This window comes from Rana temporaria, chromosome 5, assembly GCF_905171775.1.
Source record: "Rana temporaria chromosome 5, aRanTem1.1, whole genome shotgun sequence".
NCBI lineage: Eukaryota > Metazoa > Chordata > Amphibia > Anura > Ranidae > Rana > Rana temporaria.
The window spans coordinates 363,856,428-363,879,955 of record NC_053493.1 but is presented as its reverse complement, the minus strand read 5'-3'; the positions used below and the strand labels follow the sequence as shown (position 1 = coordinate 363,879,955).

General features: G+C 45.5%; 2 protein-coding genes across 6 annotated transcripts in view; one reads left to right on the top strand and one right to left on the bottom strand.

Moving 5' to 3' along the window:
• POP1 (POP1 homolog, ribonuclease P/MRP subunit) overlaps positions 1-7,404 on the bottom strand; it is a 45,397-nt gene extending 37,993 nt beyond the window's left edge. For 2 of the 4 annotated variants that reach the window (XM_040354762.1, XM_040354763.1), the window contains exons 1-4: positions 7,270-7,400; positions 5,787-5,923; positions 5,572-5,688; positions 2,958-3,133 (exon numbers count right to left, since the gene is read on the bottom strand). In XM_040354762.1, the coding sequence (XP_040210696.1) occupies positions 2,958-3,133; positions 5,572-5,688; positions 5,787-5,910 (417 nt within the window). In that variant the 5' untranslated portion in view covers positions 5,911-5,923; positions 7,270-7,400. Of the gene's footprint in view, positions 1-2,957; positions 3,134-5,571; positions 5,689-5,786; positions 5,924-7,269 lie in introns of all 4 variants that reach the window. The other 2 variants (XM_040354761.1, XM_040354759.1) reach the window with 2 other exon arrangements.
• Positions 7,405-7,455: 51 nt separating this feature from the next.
• The window catches only part of RIDA (reactive intermediate imine deaminase A homolog), a 40,448-nt gene continuing 24,375 nt past the window's right edge, over positions 7,456-23,528 (top strand). Inside the window, exon 1 of one of the 2 annotated variants that reach the window (XM_040354764.1) lies at positions 7,456-7,623. In XM_040354764.1, the coding sequence (XP_040210698.1) occupies positions 7,559-7,623 (65 nt within the window). In that variant the 5' untranslated portion in view covers positions 7,456-7,558. Of the gene's footprint in view, positions 7,624-20,953; positions 21,085-23,528 lie in introns of those variants that run through there. The other variant, XM_040354766.1, reaches the window with a different exon arrangement.

Sequence of the window (23,528 nt, the reverse complement as noted above, 5' to 3'; positions counted from 1 at the left end):
TTATTAGACATCACATTTTGTATATTATATATCCTACCGTTTATTTATTAATTATTTGTATATGCGTGCACATTTCAGTGATTTTTAACCCACAGGGGACGCGACACCCCAAAGGGTTTCACGTTGTCTTAACACTGAATTTTTCCTATTGTATTTTTTGATACGCACTGCACACTCTGAGTTTGGTCACTCACCCCCTTTCCATTTTTGTGTTTCATTCATCTATTTATACACTGTGTTGTGATTCATCACATACCTGAATGTACATAGATCACCCAGAGGAGAATGTTTTTTTGAAAAAGGGTTATTGGACAGTTTCCAGAATAGACACGGTGCTCCAGTCCTTAAAGTGTTAAAAAAGAATTGGAGGGGATAAACTGGGCGGGTATTAGCCACCACAGAATAATTAGGACCTTATTGGAGACATGTGTCTATTATAGACGAGCAATAATCACAACAGTGTTTTATACAAAAATACAAATTTTATTTAAATAAATTAAAACTGATAATAAAAATCAATTAGTTGCCCTGATACAATGCTGATGACAGAATTGATTAGATGGAGATAGTGCTGGTCGCCGACATGTTTCACAATTTAGTGTCGTCAGGGCCATGGGCGTAGGAACCGGGGGGGATGGGGGGGGGGACACATCCCCCCCAGGAAATAATGCGGGGGGGACAGGTATTGTAAAATCCCCCCCCAGGTAAAACGGCCACGGCGCTGTCTCAGCCTGTTTTTTGCTTTTTTTTCGTCCGCTGACACCCGTAATCACATAGGGACCCATGTATGTCCCATTTTCATCCGCAAACGGACGGATGAAAATGCGGACATACGGTCCGTATGTGTGAAAGGGCCCTAAGGCTACTTTCACACTGAGGCATCAGCGGTAAAGCGCCGCTATTTTTAGCGGCGCTTTACTGACGTTTTGCAGCGCTATTCGGCCGCTAGCAACTCCCAGTTTACTGGATAAGAATATACCTGGCGAGTAAAAATGCTGTCCCCCCCAGATTTGTAAGGGTTCCTACACCCATGGTCAGGGCGCCGCATTCATCTATTTCTTTATCTCTTCTGTCGGATTTTTGTAAGAGAGCTGCATGAGGCGGTTAATGGGCTCCAAGGGTAGCGATCATTCATAAGGGGACATAAACCTAATGGGAGCCAGACCCACCAGGTTGCTGTGGAGCTGCTGGACCTTATGAACACCTAATAGGGTATGTGGTTTGTCGTATTGATTATATGGGCGGTGTTCCCCATACGTATTGCATCCAACATTAGGTGAGTGATTGCTGTAAACAAATCTAGGGCTGGTAAGGGACTGGGGCCAGCGAGTGATGGTATTCTTGTTATAACGCTGTGTTGGGGTTTCCCACTGAATAGTCCCACCATTTGTTCCCTTCATAGGACGCCAGGCGCACGCATCTGACCAGGGAACAAATGGTGGGACTACTGCTGCCCCTGTTCTGGAGATTACAATAATAAGATTTTAATAATCATCACTAGGGCTGCATTTAACGATTATTTTAATAATTGATTAGTTAGCCGATTAATTGAATAATCGGTTAATAACCATAATTATTTTTTTTGGCCAATTTGTTGTTGGGCAGATTAGAAAACACAAATTGCCACAAAAATGTTTTTCTGCAGCTTCTCCATTGAAGTAGAACCAAAAAACAAAATGGCACCATTTTGCGTAAAAAAAGTCCTTGCCCTTTCCAAATACACAGCAGCTGAAAAAATCATGGATGTGAAACCATGTAAATGAACGTAGTGCGTTTCTGCAAAAAGCACAGAGGTGTGACCCAGGCCTGAGATGTTTTTTTTTTTTTAACAAACAGGTTGGTCTTTATTGAGAAGACATCAAAATACAAATAACATGTGTACAAAGAGGCCTTAGATGTTTAGTAACATAATGGGGTTAAAAAAACTAAAATTAGTACAAAAAGAGCAAATAATCGCTACTGTAAGGGGTTCATTTTTTACTGTGGGACAGTGAAAGTAATATTTGCTCTTTTTGTACTATAAAGGGCTATTTTTTTTTTTTTAACCCCTTTATGTTACTGGCCGATTAATCTTTTCATAATCGATTAGTTGTTTCGGCCCTAATCATCACATTATTAAAAGTGAAAGAAAATCCCAACTTTTGGGATGTCCCTAGAAAAATAATAGAGGGGAAATCTTCCAATTGGGATGCTAGTTGTGTCGCTGACGTCACAGAGCCGGTTCAGACTCTGGGGAAGGATCAAGACCATATGGTTGGGATCCGCCCAGAACCCTGGACCACCACCCGGCTCAGCCTCCAAGCAGAGGCTGCTGAGAGCCTGAGCCAGCCACCCCTGCCCTCTCCACAGCCCAGCACTCCAGTGAGCCAGTAACTGACAGGTACCAGCCCTCTGCTCACAGAGCTGAGAGAACTCAATGATCAGCGGTGTTTGATCGCTTAGATCTCAGGTTAAAGCCTCGTACACACGATCGGATTTTCCAACGGGAATTGTGCAATGACAGACTGTTGGCCAAAAATCCAACCGTTTGTACGCTCCACCAGACAATTGTTGTCAGAATAAAATGAAGAAAAAACTGCGCTGAATCAAAAAGGAAGTGCCAAGCTGCTACATACAAACAAAGCCAGCAAAATAGTAAACAAAAAATGTAGCGCTACAAACACGCATGCTCGGAATTGATGCTCACCAAACACGCCATAAGCAGAAGGTGCAAAAAAAAGGGTGGTACTCAAGCCCGACTACGTTTGTGTTTGTTGGCCGACAATTGTGTGCCGTTTGTATGCAAGACAAGTTCCTGGCCAACGTCCTTCGAACAATAGTCTGACGCTTTGTCTGCGGAAAATCCGATCGTGTGTATGAGGCTTTAGAGTCAGACCAATGCTGCATCCAGCTAGGCAAGTATGAATCCAAGAAAACAAAACCTATACGGTTCTTTGCCACTGAACAGAAGAGCCTACCTCTCTCTTAGCAATCTCCCGCAGCCTTCTGGGTAACCGCTTAATGTCATGCCCCATGGAGCGTCGCCGCATGTGCCTGGGCAAAGACTGAAACACCAAAGAGTTGGAAGATTTCTGAGACACGGCCTTCACCATGGCATTTATTTCTGCTGCTCTGGCCTGAGCAAACATTGATGCTAGAATGCAAAGCAAAGGAATAAATTAAATATACACACAAACTTTTGTTACAGCCGATACAGGTTTGTACATCTGTATGCAGGTTATTTACAATATCACATAGCTGATTATCAGCTTTGTCTGACCCAACAGGAACCATTACAAACACATGGAAGCTTATTGTTAAAATGGCACTTCTGTGCTGCCAACAGTTGCCGGTGAGTGTTCCGTACAGTGCAGGGTGAATGCAGCTTGGCTGTAGAAGTTCAGCGTTCAATCAAACCTTTAGGCTGCTTTCACACTGGGGGCGTCCGCTTTACCGTAGTTTTTGCAGCGCTTTTCACCACCGCTATCGGCCGAAAAAGGGTAAAAACCACCGCTTTGCCACCGCTGCCCAATGATTTCAATGGGCAGGGGCACTTTAGGAGCTCCTACAGCGCTGCAAAAATGCGGCTTGCAGGACTTTTACCATCCTGCCAGCACACCGCTCCAGTGTGAAAGCCCTCGGGCTTTCACACTGGAGTGAGAGGAGAGGTTCTTTACATGTGCTATTTTTTGCGCTATGGTGCCTGTAAAGCGCCTCAGTGTGAAAGCAGCCTTAGGGCTTATTTCTGGAAATGGGTGTTCAGTGTAGAAATAAATGCCACAGAACTGGATTACAGCGTAGAAGTGAGAAGGTAAAGCTGCAACTCCAGTTTTAAAGCTTTAAAAAGGCAAAGTTCACCTTTTGGAGAAATGTAAAAAAAACAAAAACGCATTAATTATATTTTGCATTGTAGCCTGCAGAGCATTGCAATCATGATAAGTGCATTGGGCTTCTGTATGGTTTAAATCCCAGCTCCGTACAGACCTTCCAATATTAAGCTGGAGGAAGTAATAGACAGACTAATAGCTGGATTCACATAGGGCGGCGTATGTTTGAGCCGGCGTAGCGTATCGTATTTACGCTACGCCGCTGTAAGTTAGAGAGGCAAGTGCTGTATTCACAAAGCACTTGCGTCCTAAGTTAGCGTAAATGTGCCGGCCTAAGCGCGCCTAATTGAAATTGTGAAGAGATGGGCATGTTTTATGCAATGAATCGTGACCTGACGTGATTGACGTTTTTACGTCATGCGCCGTCCGTGGACATATCCCAGTGTGCATGCTCCAAATTACGCCGCAAAGACTTATTGGTTTTGACGTGAACGTAAATTACACCCAGCCCCATTCACGGACGACTTACGCAAACGACGTAAAAATTTCAAAATTTGACGCGGGACCAACGTCCACACTTAACATTGGCTAGGCCAGCTTTTTGTTGGACTAACTTTACGCCTGAAAACACCTTACGTAAACGGCGTATCTTTACTGCGATGGACAAGCGTACGTTCGTGAATAGGCGTATCTCGCTGATTTACGCATTCTAGGTGTGAATCAGCGTTCACGCCCCTAGCGGCCGGTCTAAATCGAAAGCCAAGATACGACGGCCTGCGCCGTCGTATCTTAGCTAGATTTAAGTGCATCTCATTTTGAGAATACACTTATATGACGGCTTAGATTCAGAGTTACGACGGTGTATCTACTGATACGCCGGCTTAACTCTTTCTGAATCTAGCTATATGAGTGCAGTGAAGTCCCCACACCTAATGCTCCATTGAGATCTGAGCACCCCTCTGCCATGGTGGAAGAGGGGACTTGTAGTCTTTCCATTCACAGATCCCTGTAAATGTATGATGTGACTAAAGACAGAGCCATGTACAGCTGCACTCAATTCAAAAACCAACAGGCAGAAGCACGGACGGCTTGTAGTTCTGAATGAACTGAGAGGTCGCAGATGAGCTCCCTTGTATTCACAATCCTTGCAGCTTTGTAACGGACAGCCTGTATGCAGGTATGGGTTGAAAGAACCCGACCATGGTACCCCTAAATCCACTGATCGCGGGTGCAATGCTTTCCAGGCTTCTGCAGAATGAACAATACAAATTTTGTTTCTGCAAAATATATGTGCATTTCTTTTTTTTCTTAAAAGGTGAAAGATTTGACATAAATTTTATGCAGTTAGTGGGATTCCCTTTTAATTCAAGGAAGACAAATTGTGGTAAAGGATAAACATTTGCTGCAGCACGATGAATGACAAGGAGACTAAAGCCCCGTCCGTAGACAGGGGCCAAATATCAGCCGGTACAGGAGATACTGCCTGACATTCAGCCAATGTGTACAGGTCCTTGTCCGACAGAAACCGATCTCACAACCTGCTTCTGTGGAACTAGCATGCTAGAAAACCAGTGGCTGCACGCTGACTGGTGTGTTCTGGCGGGGGCGTCCCTCTCTATCAGAACACAATAGCCCAGAGGAGAGATCACTGTACTAACAACACATCATTAGTACAGGACCTCCTTGCAGTACACACTTTCTGTGGGTACCAGGCTTTAATTCTAATTCTTTAGTCAGTAAATATCTCTTTACAGTAAACATTCACCTGTAATATATTTAGGGATCTGAGGTCCTTCATTGAAGTCCCCTCTTCCTCGGCCTCCTCCAGTGTGGGGTCCCTGGGAGTGGTGTGGACCTCTCTGCTGCTGCCCAGAGGTGCCGCCTAAGGAAAACGCATGACATGACACAGTTGACAAGGCTCTTTGGTGATCTAACAGTAGGTGACATTCTCACATATGAAGTCCATGGGTCCCGTTTTACCTCTTTGTTGTGGAAAACATCCCCGTCCATAACCCTGGGGTGTCCGATCACCCTGATCGAAGCTCACGTTGGAGGGCTGATTTCTCATCCGTCTGGCATATTTTTTTTCTTTTGCATTAGACATTGTGGATGAAATACTGAAAGAGAAGAAATCATTAGAGGCTGGAGCCGTGCATAGAGCCTGGGACATTCTAATAATCAACACAATTATTATATATCCATACATTCCCATACAGTATACATTAAAGCAAAACATCACTGTCACAGCCCCCTCGCCCCCGTCACGGCCGCAGCCTCCCCACCCACTCCGCTGTCACGGCCGCAGCCTCCCCAACCCACCCCGCTGTCACCGCCGCAGCCTCCTCACCCCACCCCGCTGTCACGGCCGCAGCCTCCCCCCCACTCCGCTGTCACGGCCGCAGCCTCCCCCCCACTCCGCTGTCACGGCCGCAGCCTCCCCCCCCACTCCGCTGTCACGGCTGCAGCCTCCCCACCCTGCTCCGCTGTCACAGACGCAGCCTCCCCACCCTGCTCCGCTGTCACAGACGCAGCCTCCCCACCCTGCTCCGCTGTCACAGACGCAGCCTCCCCACCCCGCTGTCATGGACGCAGCCTCCCCACCCCGCTGTCATGGACGCAGCCTCCCCACCCTGCTCAGCTGTCAGGGACGCAGCCTCCCCACCCGCTGTCATGGACGCAGCCTCCCCACCCTGCTCAGCTGTCAGGGCCGCAGCCTCCCCACCCCGCTGTCACGGCCGCAGCCTCCCCACCCCGCTGTCACGGCCGCAGCCTCCCCACCCCGCTGTCACGGACGCAGCCTCCCCACCCCGCTGTCACGGACGCAGCCTCCCCACCCCGCTGTCACGGACGCAGCCTCCCCACCCCGCTGTCACGGACACAGCCTCCCCACCACGCTGTCACGGCCGCAGCCTCCCCACCCCGCTGTCACGGACGCAGCCTCCCCACCCCGCTGTCACGGACACAGCCTCCCCACCACGCTCGGCTGTCACGGACACAGCCTTCCACTGTCTCTTGTTGTGTGTCTGCAGTCTCTTTATGCGCAGATCAAGGGAGTTGATCACCAGAGCCATACAATATGATTGTACAATCTCCTTTAGACCACCCATACACAATACAATCTCATTTAGATCTACTGTCACCTATACAACTGGGAGGACACGTCTAAACATTCCATTCATTTCCTATCAAATCAGACTGCTGCATTGCATAGTTGATTGTATAGTGTATAACCAGCCATTGTAATGGCCTGTGTGTGACTGGATAGAAACTGATTAGATTGCATTGGTTTCTCCACGAATTACAGTGTTGATAATTGTAAATGAGATTGTACGATCAGACTGTAGCGTGTATGGCTATCCTAGGACCCACACAGACAGACAGCACCCATGACTGAAGACATTAGTACACAGTGATGGCCCCGGTGTGCTGGGTGTACCAATGTTTGTATAGAAACCGTCCATACCAGGCCTAGCGCCGCTACTCCTCTCCTGTCTTCTCACCCGGAACAGCCAGGACCTCACTATACAACCCACACGTGGGAGAGCCACCATGCGTTCCACGCCTCTCTCTAGAACTGCTGCGAGTAAGTTGATTGGTGGATGAGGAGGTCTCGTGACAACACAGGGACGTTTTCCCCGCACAGTAGAGTTATATACAGCGCATGCGCATAACCCACGGGCTGCTGGCAACTGTGAGTAGAAGGAGGCTACAGGTGAAAGTTTTCAGTCGGAGTTGTCAGTCAGTCACTAGTCATGGCTTCCATCGCGAGGAGGATTATCTGCAGCGCCAGGGCTCCGGCAGCTATAGGACCGTACAGGTAGGAGAATGCACCATGTTATATAGAAGGAGAGGAGTGTATGACACCTTACTGACCTTTCACCATGACCCTCCTCAGTGCTGCATATGTGTCTTCACTTCACTGTGTGTGTGTATATATATATATATATATATATATATATATATATATATATATATATATATATATATATATATATATATATATATATATATATATTTAATTATTATCAGGGCTTTTTTTCAGGGGGAACTTGGGGGAACTCAGTTCCACCACCTCTGGCTCAGACCCTTTGGTGCCTGCTCACCACAATCACTTGTAAACACAGAAGTGACAGCTTTGTAACCCCCCTGAACTCTGCAGTCTGTATGTAATGCAATTCTGGTATTTAATGCCCCTTTAAGACCCTTCTACTGTTTGTGAAATCTGAACGGGTCATGGTTGAGTTCCTGCACCTATTTTCTGAGAAAAAAAGTTATTATTATTATTATTATTATTATTATTATTATTATTATATATTCATGCACTTGTATAGCGTCGTCAATTTACGCAGCACTTTACGTATACATTGTACAGTCACATCAGTCCCTATCCTCAAGGAGCTTACAATCTATGGCCCTAACTCACATTCATATAATGGAGCCAATTTAGACAGAAGCCAATTGACCTACCAGCAGGTCTTTGGAGTGTGTGTGTATACACACACACACACACACACACACTTGTGCAAAAGTTTTAGGCAGCTGTGAAAAAATGTTGTAAATCAGGGGTCTCAAACTCAAATTACCTGAGGGCCACAAGACAAGTTTTCATATCCCATGGGGGGGTCGCATACAAACTTTCAAACTTCAAAAACAACAGTACTGGTGTCAGCGAACGCATTATTAACCCCCAGCACTGGTGTGAGCGGACGCATTTTTACCCCTGCACTGGTGTCAGTGGATGCATTATTAACACTGACCACTACACACTAACCACTACACACTGACCACTGAACACTACACACTGACCACTACACACTGACCACTACACACTGACCACTCACCATCAGGGCACAGCGCACATCAGGGCACAGCGCACATCAGGGCACAGCGCACATCAGGGCACAGCACAACGGGCCACATCAGGGTACAGGGCATGGCACATCAGGACAAGGCATAGGGCATAGCACATCAGGGTACAGGACACAGAACATCAGGCTACAGAGCCCAGCACATCAGGGTACATGCGGCGCATCAGAGCACATGGGGCACATCAGGATACATGGGGCGCATCAGAGCACATGAGGCACATTAGGGTACATTGGGCGCATTAAGGCACATCAGGGTGCATGGGGCACATCCACGGTACATGGGGCACATCAGGGTACATGGGGCACATGACTTCACAATCGGGGGTACATGGGGCACAATAAGGGTACATGGGGGCACAATTGGGGCACAATCAGGGTACAGGGGGCACATTCAGGGTACATGGGGCACAATCAGGGCACAATCACGGCACATGTCAGCGTTTACTTGTGTTTTTTTTCTTCACATGCAGAGTAGCGCAGGAAGCGTCTGTCATAAGTTCACTTCTCAGTCTCACGCTGCGGCTGCTCCTCGCCCCCCGACGCCCCCCCCCTCTCTTCTCGTCCATCCCAGGTGATATCACAAGCAAATGTGATTGGACGAGAAGAGAGGGGGGGGCGGGGAGCAGCCGCAGCGTGAGACTGAGAAGTGAACTTATGACAGAGACGCTTCCTGCGCTACTCTGCATGTGAAGGAAATCTACTCCCCCCCCCCCCCCCCACTTCCGCGGCACCCCCCCGCCCTGCCTGCGGGCCATTTTCAACCAGTCCGCGGGCCGGTACTTTGAGACCACTGCTGTAAATGAACCTCCTTAGCGGTAATCCCGAGTCAGGCTCGGGGTGAAATTTCAGTACCAAAAGCGCTAACCCCGAGCCAGACTTGGGATCGCATTGCAAGATCCAAGGAAAGTTACTTACCTTGTCCCCTGGATCCTGCGATGTCTCCCCGCTGTGATCTGCGAGCCGTGTCTCCTCCTCCGCTTGATTCACAGAGTGCCGAGCTCCATTCCCTGCAAGCGTTGCGACGGACAGGGACGGAATTCGGCACCAGATAAAAAACTAGGGTTGTCCCGCTACCACTTTAAAGCGGGAGTTCACCCATTTGTAAAAAAAAAATTTTTCTCCCCTTAGCTTCCTGCTCGTTTTTACTAGGGGAATCGGCTATTTATTTTAAAATATGAGCAGTACTTACCCGTTTTCGAGCTGCATCTTCTTCCGTCGCTTCCGTGTATGGGTCTTCGGGAGCGGGCGTTCCTTCTTGATTACCAGTCTTCCGAGAGGCTTCCGACGGTCGCATCCATCGCGTCACTCGTAGCCGAAAGAAGCCGAACGTCGGTGCGGCTCTATACTGCGCCTGCGCACCGACGTTCGGCTTATTTCGGAAAATCGTGACGCGATGGATGCGACCGTCGGAAGCCTGTCAATCAAGAAGGAACGCCCATTCCCGCAGCCCATACCCGGAAGCGACGGAGAGGATGCATCTCGTAAACGGGTAAGTACTGCACATATTTTAAAATAAATAGCCGATTCCCCTAGTAAAAACGAGCAGGAATCTAAGGGGGAAAAGTGCCCTCTAAGGGTGAACCCCCGCTTTAAGACTGAGTACTAGTACCGATACTTTTTTTTAATTATTTATTGCAATTCTTTTTTTTTTTTTTTTTTTAACAGCCCTGTTGGGGGGCTTTGGTGAGATATTAGGGGTCTTAACAGACCTCTGACATCATCTCCCCCTTTGAGCCAGAAAGGGACTAAGGACACAGATTCCCCAGTCCCTTTCTCAGCTGCGCTGAAATTGAATGGAGAGAAGACCGCGGCTCCCCCCCCATTCATAAACAGAAAGTGATCACTGACTCTGTACATTCGGAAAAGGTAGGAGCCGGATTTACTGGCTCCTACCTTCGCTCTCCATCCTGACAGATCGAGGGGGACACGAAGCAGCACAGAGGGGGAGAAGAGAGGGGGACACGAAGCAGCACAGAGGGGGAGAAGAGAGGGGGACACGAAGCAGCACAGAGGGGGAGGGGGGGGGACAGTCAGCGTTGATCGTGTGTGTGGGAGAGTTACGCCGCTGATTTCACTAAGGCCCCTTTCACACTGAGGCATATTTCATTCTAAGAGGGGTGGATTTGATTTAAATCGCTAGTAAAAAGGCTTGATTTGATCAATAAACTCAATGTAAATCATAATTTTTAAAGAGTAACTGTCGTCTCTGAGTAACTGACTCCTCCTTTGGCCCGCTGTTTACTCACCGACAGTCTGTGCTAGTATGGAATTTTTTTATTTATTTTCTCTCATCACCTTCCAGGACGGCACCCGAGAGATGATGGCTCCTCCCCACAGGAAACACAATCACTTAACAATTTAAAAGTCCCCACCCATCCCCTTGATCCTCAGTATTGATTGTGTTTCTCCGAACACATCGTCACGTTTGTTTTGTTTGAAAACCTAGAGACCGGGGAGGGTCGAAGGTACCCCTGTTGAGACAGGTCTTAGGGAGGCCGGGGAGGGCTGAACTAACCTGTAGGCCTTCGGGTCTAACTCACAGGTCGCCCCAGGCGTGCACCAGCGCTCTGAGCTGCGGGGAGGCTTGCCATCGCTAGGGTGCAGAAGAAACGCCGCCATTTGAAGAGCTCTCTCTTCCCGGGTACTGCTTCCTACTTTTGGAAACATGGCGCTCCAAGCCTCTCTGAGTGAAGGTGGGCTTTTGCCTCACAGCGCAACCCGGAAGGGACGCCGGAGAGAAGCATGGCGGTGGAAGGGTCGGCTTGCGGATAGCCCTTACAAGAGGTACCGACAGCCGGGGACCCAGCCAAACCTCCTCATGGACAGGAGGAGATGAAGGCAAATGTGACTGCAGGCAGATCCAGGTCGGGGCGCAGTGAGTACATTCCCCCTTGGAAAGGGAGGAGGAAAGGGAGTGAGAGTCCTGGTCTTCAGGGTCTGAGTCTCTGGGGCCAGCCAGCCAGCACAGGACTGGTTTTTACTTCTCACCCTTTCACCTCCCCAGTACAAACCTGCAGTCCTGGGGGAGGACAAAGTAATATTATGCATATATGTATATCTCTTGTCTTGCAAAAACCCCCCAGCGGATCCCAGGAGACCCCAAATAAACAGTCTCCTACCGCTACAGGGCATAGCTCCTCATAACTTGGCAGAGAAAGGAAAAACTTTCCATGAAGCCGCCAGGCAGTCCGTAACTTAAGGTCTGACATAGAGGAGCTTATCCCTAGAGAAGACATATCCTCCCAAGAAGGCCTCGTCCGAACGGAACCTAGTGCCCTTCCCCCGCCCTCACAGTCATTCCCTCTAGTCCAGGTAGAGGAAGCTTAAGGAGGACAGGGAGGATATGGTAAGCCAAGCTAAACAGGAGCCATTCACCCTAGAGGGTCTGGTTGGACTCCTGCAGGCAAATACAGGCCTCTGAGGAGATTATAAAATCCCTAGAATAATCTCATAAAAGGGGGCTGAGCAAGGCTCAATCCAGTTAGGGCCAGCCTGCCATGAATCTGACAGGCAGATCACAAGGGTGCAGTTAGGTTTTTTAGCCAAAAAACTGACCTCCTAAACTCTTAGGATAGGCCCAACAGGGGGCATACTAGTGGGTTTATTACCCTTGTGGGGGTTGTTTATTGGTTACAATATCTCCCAAGTTCCAACCGATCACTTCCTCCTTACACTGCTGGTATATCTGTCAGTGTGTTAGAGTTAATCTAAACCGCACACTATGGCAAGGGTCCCACCCTAAAGGTGGCTCAGGCAACAAACCATTTAGGTGGTGTGAGAAGCATAAAATGCTAGCCTGCAACCCTTAATTGGGAGTTTCTCTGGTACAAACCCCTGTGTTAAAGCTATGAAAATCAGCCATACAGGTGTCTGATTGCCTCCAGCCTGAGACTATGGTCACCTCTTCATGAGAGACCTAATTGATTTCTGAGTCTGTGCTCGTTAAGACCTTAAAGCGGGGGTTCACCCTTAGAGGGCACTTTTCCCCCTTAGATTCCTGCTCGTTATTACTAGGGGAATCGGCAATTTATTTTAAAATATGTGCAGTACTTACCCGTTTACGAGACGCATCCTCTCCGTCGCTTCCGGGTATGGGCTTCGGGAATGGGCGTTCCTTCTTGATTGACAGGTTTCCGAGAGGCTTCCGACGGTCGCATCCATCGCGTCACGATTTTCCGAAAGAAGCCGAACGTCGGTGCGCAGTATAGAGCCGCACCGACGTTCGGCTTCTTTCGGCTACGAGTGACGCGATGGATGCGACCGTCGGAAGCCTCTCGGAAGGTTGTCAATCAAGAAGGAACGCCCGCTCCCGAAGACCCATACCCGGAAGCGACGGAAGAAGATGCAGCTCGAAAACGGGTAAGTACTGCACATATTTTAATATAAATAGCCGATTCCCCTAGACCGAACGAGCAGGAAGCTAAGGGGAGATTTTTTTTTTTTTTTTAAATGGGTGAACTCCCGCTTTAAAGGCTTGGACTAGCTCCCACCTGTGTGTGGACCAGCTACACCTACTCAGACCTTTGCAATAGCAGAATAGCAGCTACCACTATTGTGGTATAGTCACACACCTCGGATTTCCAGTATTTGGAACTACCATGTTCCTTCACTGGGATGAAGGATCAATATCTGAAACTCAGGTTATGCTAGGATAGAGCGTTGGTCTGTCCGCACATCAGAAATGCACAACATGGGTTTATCTTGGGTCATTTCTGAGATATATGTGTGTGTGTGTGTGTGTGTGTGTGTGTGTGTGTGTATGTATATATATATATTTGTGTGTGTATATATGTAGACTGATGATCAAGGGATATCTTATGACTCACCAGAAATGCCTAAAATTGATTAGATAACGGTGCTCTGTTCCTTATCAAACGCATAACACTGAATGGTGGTGACGCCTCTATGCTATATTCGCACACTATTGTTATTCAGAAACATACCACATTGAGTTACTGTCGGTGTAATTTCTGTCGGATACATGCATGTATATTATTGCTTATCAAAAAAGCATGACATTGATTTGTCGGTGACACCTCTATTATATAAACCGCACACTATGGTTATTCAGAAATATACCACATTGAGTTACTGTCGGTGTAATTTCTGTCGGATACAGGAATGTATATTATTGCTTATCAGAGAAGCATGACATTGATTTGTCGGTGACACCTCTATTATATAAACCGCACACTAGGGTTATTCAGAAACATACCACACTGAGTTACTGTTGGTAAAAATTTCTGGAGGTTACATGTTGGTACACTATTACTTATCAGAAACGCATGATGCTGAGTTACTGATAGCGACACTTCTGCTGGTTATATGACTATGCAATTTTGCTGATTAGAAACGCATAGCATTGTATTATTGTTAAGGATATTTATAAATTCAGATATGCACTGCTTTAAGGGTCCTTTTTTGCTAGTGACATTTCTGTTGATTAGATGACCCGACAAGGTTGCATTAAGTAACACATTGGGTTGCTGACAACATGCTGTTGGTCATATAAACTTTCCAAGTTTTTTTTTTCTAATCAAAATAATGCACAACTGGTATTGTGGGTTCATGACGGTATACTGTTACTATCCAGAAACGCACAGCATTGAGTGTTCTTGCTAGTGACGTTTCTATCAGGTATATGACTGTGGGTGTTGGAATACACAATGTTACTGTCTGTAACATTTCGGTCCCTTGTCCTATACCCTATTGTTTATCTGAAGTATGCTAATACCACTCTCTGCTAGTTATGACTGCAGGGAGTATAACACCAGCAATACACGGTTGAGGCCGCATATGTCCTTTTGGTCATACTGGCCATGCGACTGTTTGTTTTTTTCTATGATCATCAGAGATATACTATAGGTGCTAGTATTATTTTCTGTTGATTGGAAGACCGTACTGCGGTCAGTCAGGAATAGACAACACTATAGTGGTTGTTGTCCTCCTGTCCTGAATCTATTACCTTGGGTCGCTGCACATAAATAAAACACAGCAGTAGAAGGTGTCTGTGTCCTCTGCGTTGTTTATTACTCAGAAAAAATAAATAAATAAAAAAAAAAAAAAAAAACACCATATTGGCTAGTGGCCTCTCTGTTGGATACAGAACCTATAAACCTATTAAGCATCAGAAGCTCACACTTGGAGCTTCTGTCCTTTCTCTGGGCTTAGGTTATATGGTATCTTACTACATATGAGAAATACACACCTAAGGTTGGTTGTGTCTTCTCTATCCTACAGGTGTCTGTATATCAGAAAACACAGCAGTGGAAGCTGGGGGTGTCTATCGGTTTTTCCATATTAAGTCTGAGCTTGCTATCCTTCGGAAATACAAGATCTAGGACCTGTATATCTGGGACATTTTGGTCACTTTATTTCAGACCTTATTTTCCATTCACATGGAAGGAACAGGATTTCTGATTGCGGGCCTTTACTTCTAGGCATGCCAGGGACATTCCCTAGACCTGAACCCAGTAGGGTTATAGGACACTGGAAGGAGGTCATAAAATCACCTAGCAGGTTCTTTTTAGTAGGAAAGGGGTTACGCTGTTAGGGGCTGTTTGCCTAAAAAATTCAGCATCAGGATTTTTTCTGACTGGTTCTCCCGATCCGATCCAAGCTTTATAGCTCAGTGTATGTCCTTCATGTCACCCCCTCGGACGAACTGTATATGAATAACCAATATTCATCTTTTACTCCTACTATGGCATTGGTCCCTTGTGGTAGGGATCTGCTTAACTTAACACTCCTTGGTGCGTGGAGTGGATCATGACCTCAAACACTGGATTTTTACAGAATACTGTATTCTGTTGGCGTGTGGCACTCATGGGTTTACCCTGAGATTATAGGGTAAAATGTATCTGCATATTATACGCGGGGGGCGGTGAAAAGTTTTCTTTCCCCGACACCTTTGTTCTTTTCTGTTATATACCAATGAATGCAGTGGTTACTCGCAATTTCGTAACAGGCTCCTTTCTGCGTAGTTTAATGATCGACTCGCAGGGTTATAAGGAGCCTAGGGTATATAGAACAATCTCACATCTGACATGTCGGTATTCAGATGGGAAGGAACCCAGAAATGGGGAATGACCAGGATGGGACCTGCTTGTCAACCGGCTTGCAGAGCAGCTGTTTTGTCCGGTCTAGCAGTGTACGTTGGAGACAGGAGTCTGTCCACGCGTATTGGCGGACGCACGAACGAGCCACGCCAAGGTATCCTGTGGTCCAGACACTGACCAATAAGTGTCCTCGCTATAAAGTCACATGCATTCCAATGAATGGAGGTGGACAGGTGGACTCAAGGGAGTGCAGGAGCACACCAAACGCCCTGCTTGGTCACATACCTGTCCAGTCATTTGAGTGAAGGGAATAGACTTCCCTTAATCTAGTATCCTTGAGTGGGTTTATTTCCTTGTTTCACCAGGACTTTGGCAAACAAAAAAGGGGGACCCACAAGGATTGTACGTCGGGAGACCCTGTTTCTTTCTAAACCATTCTCCTGTACAGACTAGTGGCTTAAAACCACATGTTGTTGTTTTTTTTCTTTTTTTCTGGGTTGATCAAAGTAGGTCTTTGTTTCACAGAACAAATCTCTGACTAAACTTTGGATGGTCTTATGCAGCTTTGCAGACACTATCAACCACGATGGCTAGAATATTGGCGCAGCCAACCTTTCTATCCTAAAGAATACTCAAGCTCTCAGAATTTTTTTCTTTAAGAGCACGTGCCACCTAGACTCTGCATCCAAAGAGGAGACAGGAGCATAGGTGGAGCAGACCTGCAGGTCATTTTCATGATCCAGCTAGGATACCCTCATCACACACTAGGAAGTGGAAGTGGTGAAATAAAATCAGATTCTGACATCTAGCAAAAGACCTTGCAGGCAAGGGTCCCACCCTAAAGTAGGCCTGTTGGTTACTCGTCTATCCTCTCGGGTGCCGTCCTGGAAGGTGATGAGAGAAAACGGACGTTACTTACCGGTAACGGTGTTTCTATGAACCTTACAGGACGGCAGGCCTACTTCCCGCCCTATGTGGAGGGAAAAAGATAAGCTAAACGCTAGGTGGTAAATACCTAGACGGAACAATGTCCCTTGTGAACCAGTTCAGGACTACTCTAATGCATACTGAGGATCAAGGGGATGGGTGGGGACTTTTAAATTGTTAAGTGATTGTGTTTCCTGTGGGGAGGAGCCATCATCTCTCGGGTGCCGTCCTGTAAGGTTCATAGAAACACCGTTACCGGTAAGTAACGTCCGTTTTTTTTTATACATTTTTTCTTTAACCGCTTGGGATCCGCGCTATGGACGAAAGACGTCCACAGCGCGGCTCTCAAGTGCCGAGTGGACGTCTTTAGACGTCCTATTGTTGTCATTCCCCGTGCGCGCCGCTGGGGGCGCGCAGCGGGGAAACAACGTGCCCGGCGCATCGCTCGGGAGCCGATGCGAGTGCCTGGCTGCCGCGATGTCCGCCAGACACCCGCGAACGACGGTGACACAGCAGGACGTGTAAACACAGAGCTCCACGTGCTGTCAGGGAGAGAGGAGACCGATTTGTGTCTCTTGTACATAGGGACACAGCATCGATCACCTCCCCCAGTCAGTCCCCTCCCCCACACAGTAAGAACACAATGAGGGAATACATTTAACCCCTTCCTCACCCCCTAGTGTTAACCCCTTCACTGCCAGTCACATTTATACAGTAATTAGTGCATTTTTATAGCACTGATCGCTGTATAAATGTGAATGGTCCCAAAATTGTGTCAAAAGTGTCCGATACGTCCGCCGCAATATCGCAGGCCTGACAAAAAAAACGCAAATCGCAGCCATTACTAGTAAAAAAAAAAAAAATCATAAATCTATCCCCTATTTTGTAGTCGCTATAACTTTTGCGCAAACCAATCAATATACACTTATTGCGTTTTTTTTTTTTTAACAAAAATATGTAGAAGAATACGTATCGGCCTAAACCGAGGGAAATTAAAAAAAAAAAATTGGGATATTTTTTATAACAAAAAGTAAAAAATATTGTGTGTGGCTTTTTTTTCAAAATGTTCTGTTTTTTTTAATGTTTATAGCGCAAAAAATAAAAATCGCAGAGGTGATCAAATACCACCAAAAGAAAGCTCTATTTGTGGGAAAAAAATGATAAAAATATAATTTGGGTACAGTGTTGTATGACCGCGCAATTGTCATTCAAAATGCGTCAGCGCTGAAAATTGGTCTGGGCACGAAGGGGGTTTAAGTGCCCAGTAATGAAGTGGTTAAGTTTACTTCGCTTACCACTGCATCTATAGTCCTTTTTGTGCTACTTTAAAACAGCTTGATGAATTGAACTGATGCTGGTTTGAAGCTAAAGGGAAGTCACACCAAATATTTTTATTTCAATTTTTTTTTTTTCTCTCCTTTTTGTAATTTGATAAAAATAAACAATTACAATATTTTTGAAAGCATTCTTAGTTTGCAGTGACCCCTATTACTGACGTGGGCTGGTGGATCTGTGAAGGCTATGTATTCATACCCCTGATTGGGGACAGTGCTTTTTGACCCATATTAATGAGAGCACAACTGCAATCAGGTTTGTGCGAGTTATCGCAGAGTTTTTTTCCTGCGGGCAGCACTGGGCTTGTGGGATCAAGTGAAATCGACAGACTTTTCGTTACTATATGCACTCTGAGTGTGAAGAGTTGATCACTATCTATGGTTATGGACACTGATTCATAAGATTGCCATTTATTATTACATATATCATTTTTAATTTGATTCACACATTTATTTATAAATGTTTTTTGGCATCCAGTTTTTTTAAATACAGCAGCATAGTGGCAATATCTAATATCTTGTTATCACAGTTGGGATTGGAGTGGCAAATTGCTACACTTTTTTTTTTTTTTTTTTTTTTTTTTCCTTCTGAAGAAATAGCTGTTTTTCCATGTGTATGTGCAATGTAAATGGGACTGATTTTTATAATTATCAGCTGCTGCACATGCGGGGCTCTGAGGAAAGTGGAAGGGTCTGCATCCCTGTAGATGTCATTTTTTCCCTTTTGGAAGTTTTGTTGTAGGGGATGCTCAAAATCTGACTTGTATCTTAGCGTAGACTTCTGGGAAAATCCGGTGAGCCGATCGCACAAGCCGGAAATTACATTTGAGGGTGTCCTGTACACTCTGTGTGTTCAGAATGCCTCCAGGTTGCCATATTGCATTCTATTTTACAGGAAATATCAGTGGAAATGTAGTTTTAATTAACATTCAATTGCGGTACGATTAGTGAAGTGTGTATGTGTTTTTTTTGTTTGTTTTTTGACATTTTTATTTAATTTTTTCCTACAAAAGTGGAGTTGCCCTTTAAGAATCTGCCACTGCTGTATTGACAGATTCTTATAGAATTACTCCCAGTTCTCAGGCCTTGTTCACGCAGGCATAGTACTGCAGCGTACATGAGTGCGAGGGCTGACTTTGCCTGCGTGGGGATGCACAGGAGTTCCATGCAGGCGGTCTCATTCTGTGGGTTGGAACACAGCCACTGCTCCCAAACTGACAGCTGTATGGATGCACGGCCCACAATGCACACAGGCCCTGGAATTCATAAAGCCTGACAGATTTTTTCAAGTGTCTTGCATGCATTCTAAAAGTGACACAGCTTGCGCCAAATTTGTGTACCTGTCTAGAACTTGAGTGAGAAACTTGTATAGCGCAACACATGCAAACTGAATCTCCTCTGGGCGCTGAATCGATTCCATGCGTAGAGCCCCACTTCACCTCAGAAGAGATAGGTTTTAACTTATGTGAATTTGGTGCATGCTGCGCTACGTTACGTTTAGAATTCATGTGAGAGACTTTCACAAAATCTCTCTGTATGTCAATAGAAAGATGGTCTTGATTAGCTCCACATTTATAAGTTACAAACTGTTGGTATTTTATTTTGATTTTGGCGCAGGTATTGAGTCACAATGTAGAAGTGGAACAAATTGGAACTACCTGAATTTGGCGCACAGGTCGCTGTCAGAACCAAAACTGTCGCACAATAACAAAAACAATTGACGCCAAAAAAAAGTGGGCACCAGCTTTACTGAATCGGCTGTGTCCGTGCAGCTACTGCATCCCAATTGACATGACTAGGTGCAAGTCTACATCAAGGGCGTAATCATTTGGAGGTAACCGCTAGAGGTGCACGAAATGGAAATATTGGTACCAAAAATGCAGGATGCACTTGGCCCGAAAACCAAAAGTTAGTCTTAAAAAAAAAAAAAAGTGTATATGTGTGTATAATTTTTTTATTTTTTTTTTATTTCAATTTTTTAATTTAATATCATGAATTTATATGAATTTGTCAGCCATTATTGGCACCTTTTTCTAGTGCAAGAAGAGCTCAAGAAAAAATTTATCCCTTTAGTTTACCCACGCTAACGGCCAAAAAAAGGGTTTAAAGGGGCCGTGTAGCGGGGCACTGTGGCAGCGCTGCCCATTCATGAATGGGCAGAGCATTTTGGGAGCGGTGTATACAGTCGCACTGAAATGAATGAATGCGGTTTTCAGGCGATAGTCTATTTCTAGCACTAAAATGTCTGAAAACCACCTCGGTGTGAAAGCAGCCTTGGTGTAGACTTCTGGGAAAACTGGTGAACCAATCACACAAGCAGAAAGATGTTTTTGGGGCGTGGTCAGTACACATTCTGTATACAGAACACCTTCATGTAGCCATATTGCATTTTACAGAAAATTACAGTGGCTGCAGATTGAAAAGGAAACATTCAGTTACAATATTGTGTCGCAATTGTATATGCTACATTATTTTTTCTTCATTTGCAATTTGCTTTCATTGGACCTTCTTTATACAGATCATCACCAGCAACCCCCAGTGGGGTTCCCACATGTAATCGCACACAGTCCTATTCACAAGTGTGAATGGGGTCTTATTCATTGCAGTGTACCAGTCTTTAGATATGGTGATGGCATTAAAAATAATACTTTATTTTTTATTCCTCTATTTCCACTTGGTGATCCTGCCAGTAACACTTCCTGGGAGGAGGAGGTTGGACTGTTATTAATGGAGCAATCAAGCAGTTTTCTTTCCTTCCGCCTGTGGTAGATGGAAAGAAAATTGTATAATCTATGGCTTGCTTTTGGTAAGATTTCCAGTGTCAGCATTTCAGTGACTGAGCGTATTCTGCAATGGTTAATGGTGAATTATCTCCGCCCACACAATTAACCTCTCAGGGTTCAGAGAGGGATGTCATATTTATTGGTTGGTTAGGTGAGGTTTCATCACAGCAAGGGCGACTCCTTATTAATAAGGATCAAAGATTACCCCGTCTGTAAACGAAGAATCTCATTCCCGCAGCAGCCATGTCATCCCCGCTAAGACACATTATCTTTACTCGGAATGCCCCCGACTTCAAAGAAATATTCAGGTATGATCTTGACTTCTGTATTTCTTTATCTGTAGTCCTTAAATCAACCTTGTCACCAAGTGGAGAAAGTGAATCCACTAAACCTCTGTAAAAGAAGAGTAATGTTTGATTCAGGGCTGTGGAGTCGGTAGATAAATGTTCCGACTCCTCAGTTTTATGTACTTCCGACTCCGACTCCTCTGTATTAATATGCGAATGTATTTTATACAATCCTTGAGGGAAAGAAACGCAACCTACCACAGGACTACTGGCTGGGAAGCCAACAGTCTACTGTATTGCACAGTTTAAGCAAAAGACAAACACAATGAAAACAAAGTTTTATTAATTATATAGCCTTGGCTAAATGACAGCAGTTTTTCCAATGGTTTACAGCTTCAGTCTTGAACTATTGGCCCTCCATTCCCTTCACTTATACAAGTGTCTCACTCTCTAGTCCTGCAAAAAACATATTTATTTAATCCCTCATCAGTGAGAGGCTAGGTTACACATGGACGCTGCGTTCCCTGTAAAAGCAGAACACAACACTATGGAAAGTATAAGTATTGCAGCTCCTAATTGTGCGTTGCGTGCCATATAGTGAAGCACATGAAAAGCATGCTTCTTCACGGTCACTTAACGTGTTCGTTTTGCGGTTACGTGAGGCACTGCATGCATTGGTCTTTATTCTTGCAGTAGAGAAGTCATTAATTATAACTTTTTGTGAATTGGGACATTTAAACTTGCTTTTTTTTTTTTTATTCCAATCTAAATTTAGTAGGAGTCGGTGCATTGTTTGCCGACTCCGACTCCAGGTACCCAAAATTTCCCTCGACTCCGACTCCACAGCCCTGGTTTGATTCTCAATGGGCGATGTGTGAAATCTTTGCGCTCTTGACGAGCTCCAGGTCCTGCTATCTGACACTTTGTGGTGTGCTGGGTAGCATTCCCCCTGCTGCATGCTGTGGTTTCTCCTACTGACCCCTTGTGTCACTGCAGGACACATTAGTGATGGGAAAGAGTTAGACAGTATGCTTGCGTTTTCCTAGAATTCCTCTTGTGACCTCTAGATGAGGACAATATCATACGGGATCTGGGGTGATGTCGTCCTTCACCTTGCAGGGTCCCAGTGAGTGTCACATTCTCCAATTCTTGCCCCAGAGACATTCCCAGCACTGTAATAAAGGGGCGTATGAACTCCTGCGCTCTCTTAATAAATCTGCGATTCCACTCTCCTCAATACAGTGTAAAAATAGTTGGGCCCCTTTCACACATGTGGACCGTTCATTTCATCAGTTCAAGCACACCAAGCTTGCAGGTAATAGAAGTCTCTGGCTCAGTGCAGATAACTCACAGGTGCACTTCTCTGCACGTGCAGATCAGTTTTAAAGCAGCCCAGTAACCACTGCAGAACAGATATGCCCATATATACACTGTGATTTTAGTAATAAACTGACCTTTAGCCTAGGTTCACACTGCTGCGAATTCAAAATCGCGGTAAAATGCGTGATTTTACCGCGATTTCGCGGCTGCAATTTTGCCGCGATTTCGGGCGCAATTTAATGTAAATCGCGGCCCGAAATCGCAAAAAGTAGTACAGGAACTACTTTTTGAAATCGCAGATGCGGCGTCGCACTGATTAGGACAGTGCTATTGCCGACAATTGCCGCCGATTTGAGATGCGATTTGACATGTCAAATCGCATCTCAAATCGTTCCAAATCGTACCCAGTGTGAACCAGGGCTTAATAACAGTATCCTATTCTATTTTATTCCATCCCGGAACAGGAGGTCGCGGGCCACATCAGAGGGCTCTGCGGGCCACATGTGGCCCCTGGGCCACTGGTTTGGCACCCCTGCTTTAAACTAAAGAACAAAACAAAAAAGTGAATGATTGCTGCAAACACCTAAATGTGTTCCCACACTTGGTATACAAATGAATAAATTGATGTTGTGCAATCTCTCTAATAACATATACGGTATAAAGTGGTGAAATATAAAATAATTACATGATGCTATTAGAAGTGCCTCATAAACAAAATCTTATCATTCATAGTGCGTGTTCAACAATGTGCAAAATGTGCTGCAATAAAGTGCCAATACGTTTAATAGAGCCGTGTCTCAACGGTGTTAACACAGTCCCACATCTCCTGGTGTAACAAAGCGATTAACGATTACTTCCCACCTGTCACCTCAGTGCTCACAGAACTCTCGCCTTCATACAGAAAGCTACACGCCAAATTTGTATTGATCGGTTTGTACTCGGGTCTCTCTAACACTTGGGATCCTCCTAGATGTCCTCAAATGTTCCACGTTCCTAATATATTAAGGTGCTGGTCCCTTTAAGGCTCAGAATAATTTGTATGCTTGCAGGTGTATCCGGAAACAAAGATCTAGAGAAAGCATCCCATAGTTTAATAAAAGGCCATTTCATACAATATTAAAGTAAAAATTCTGCTTACATTTGTA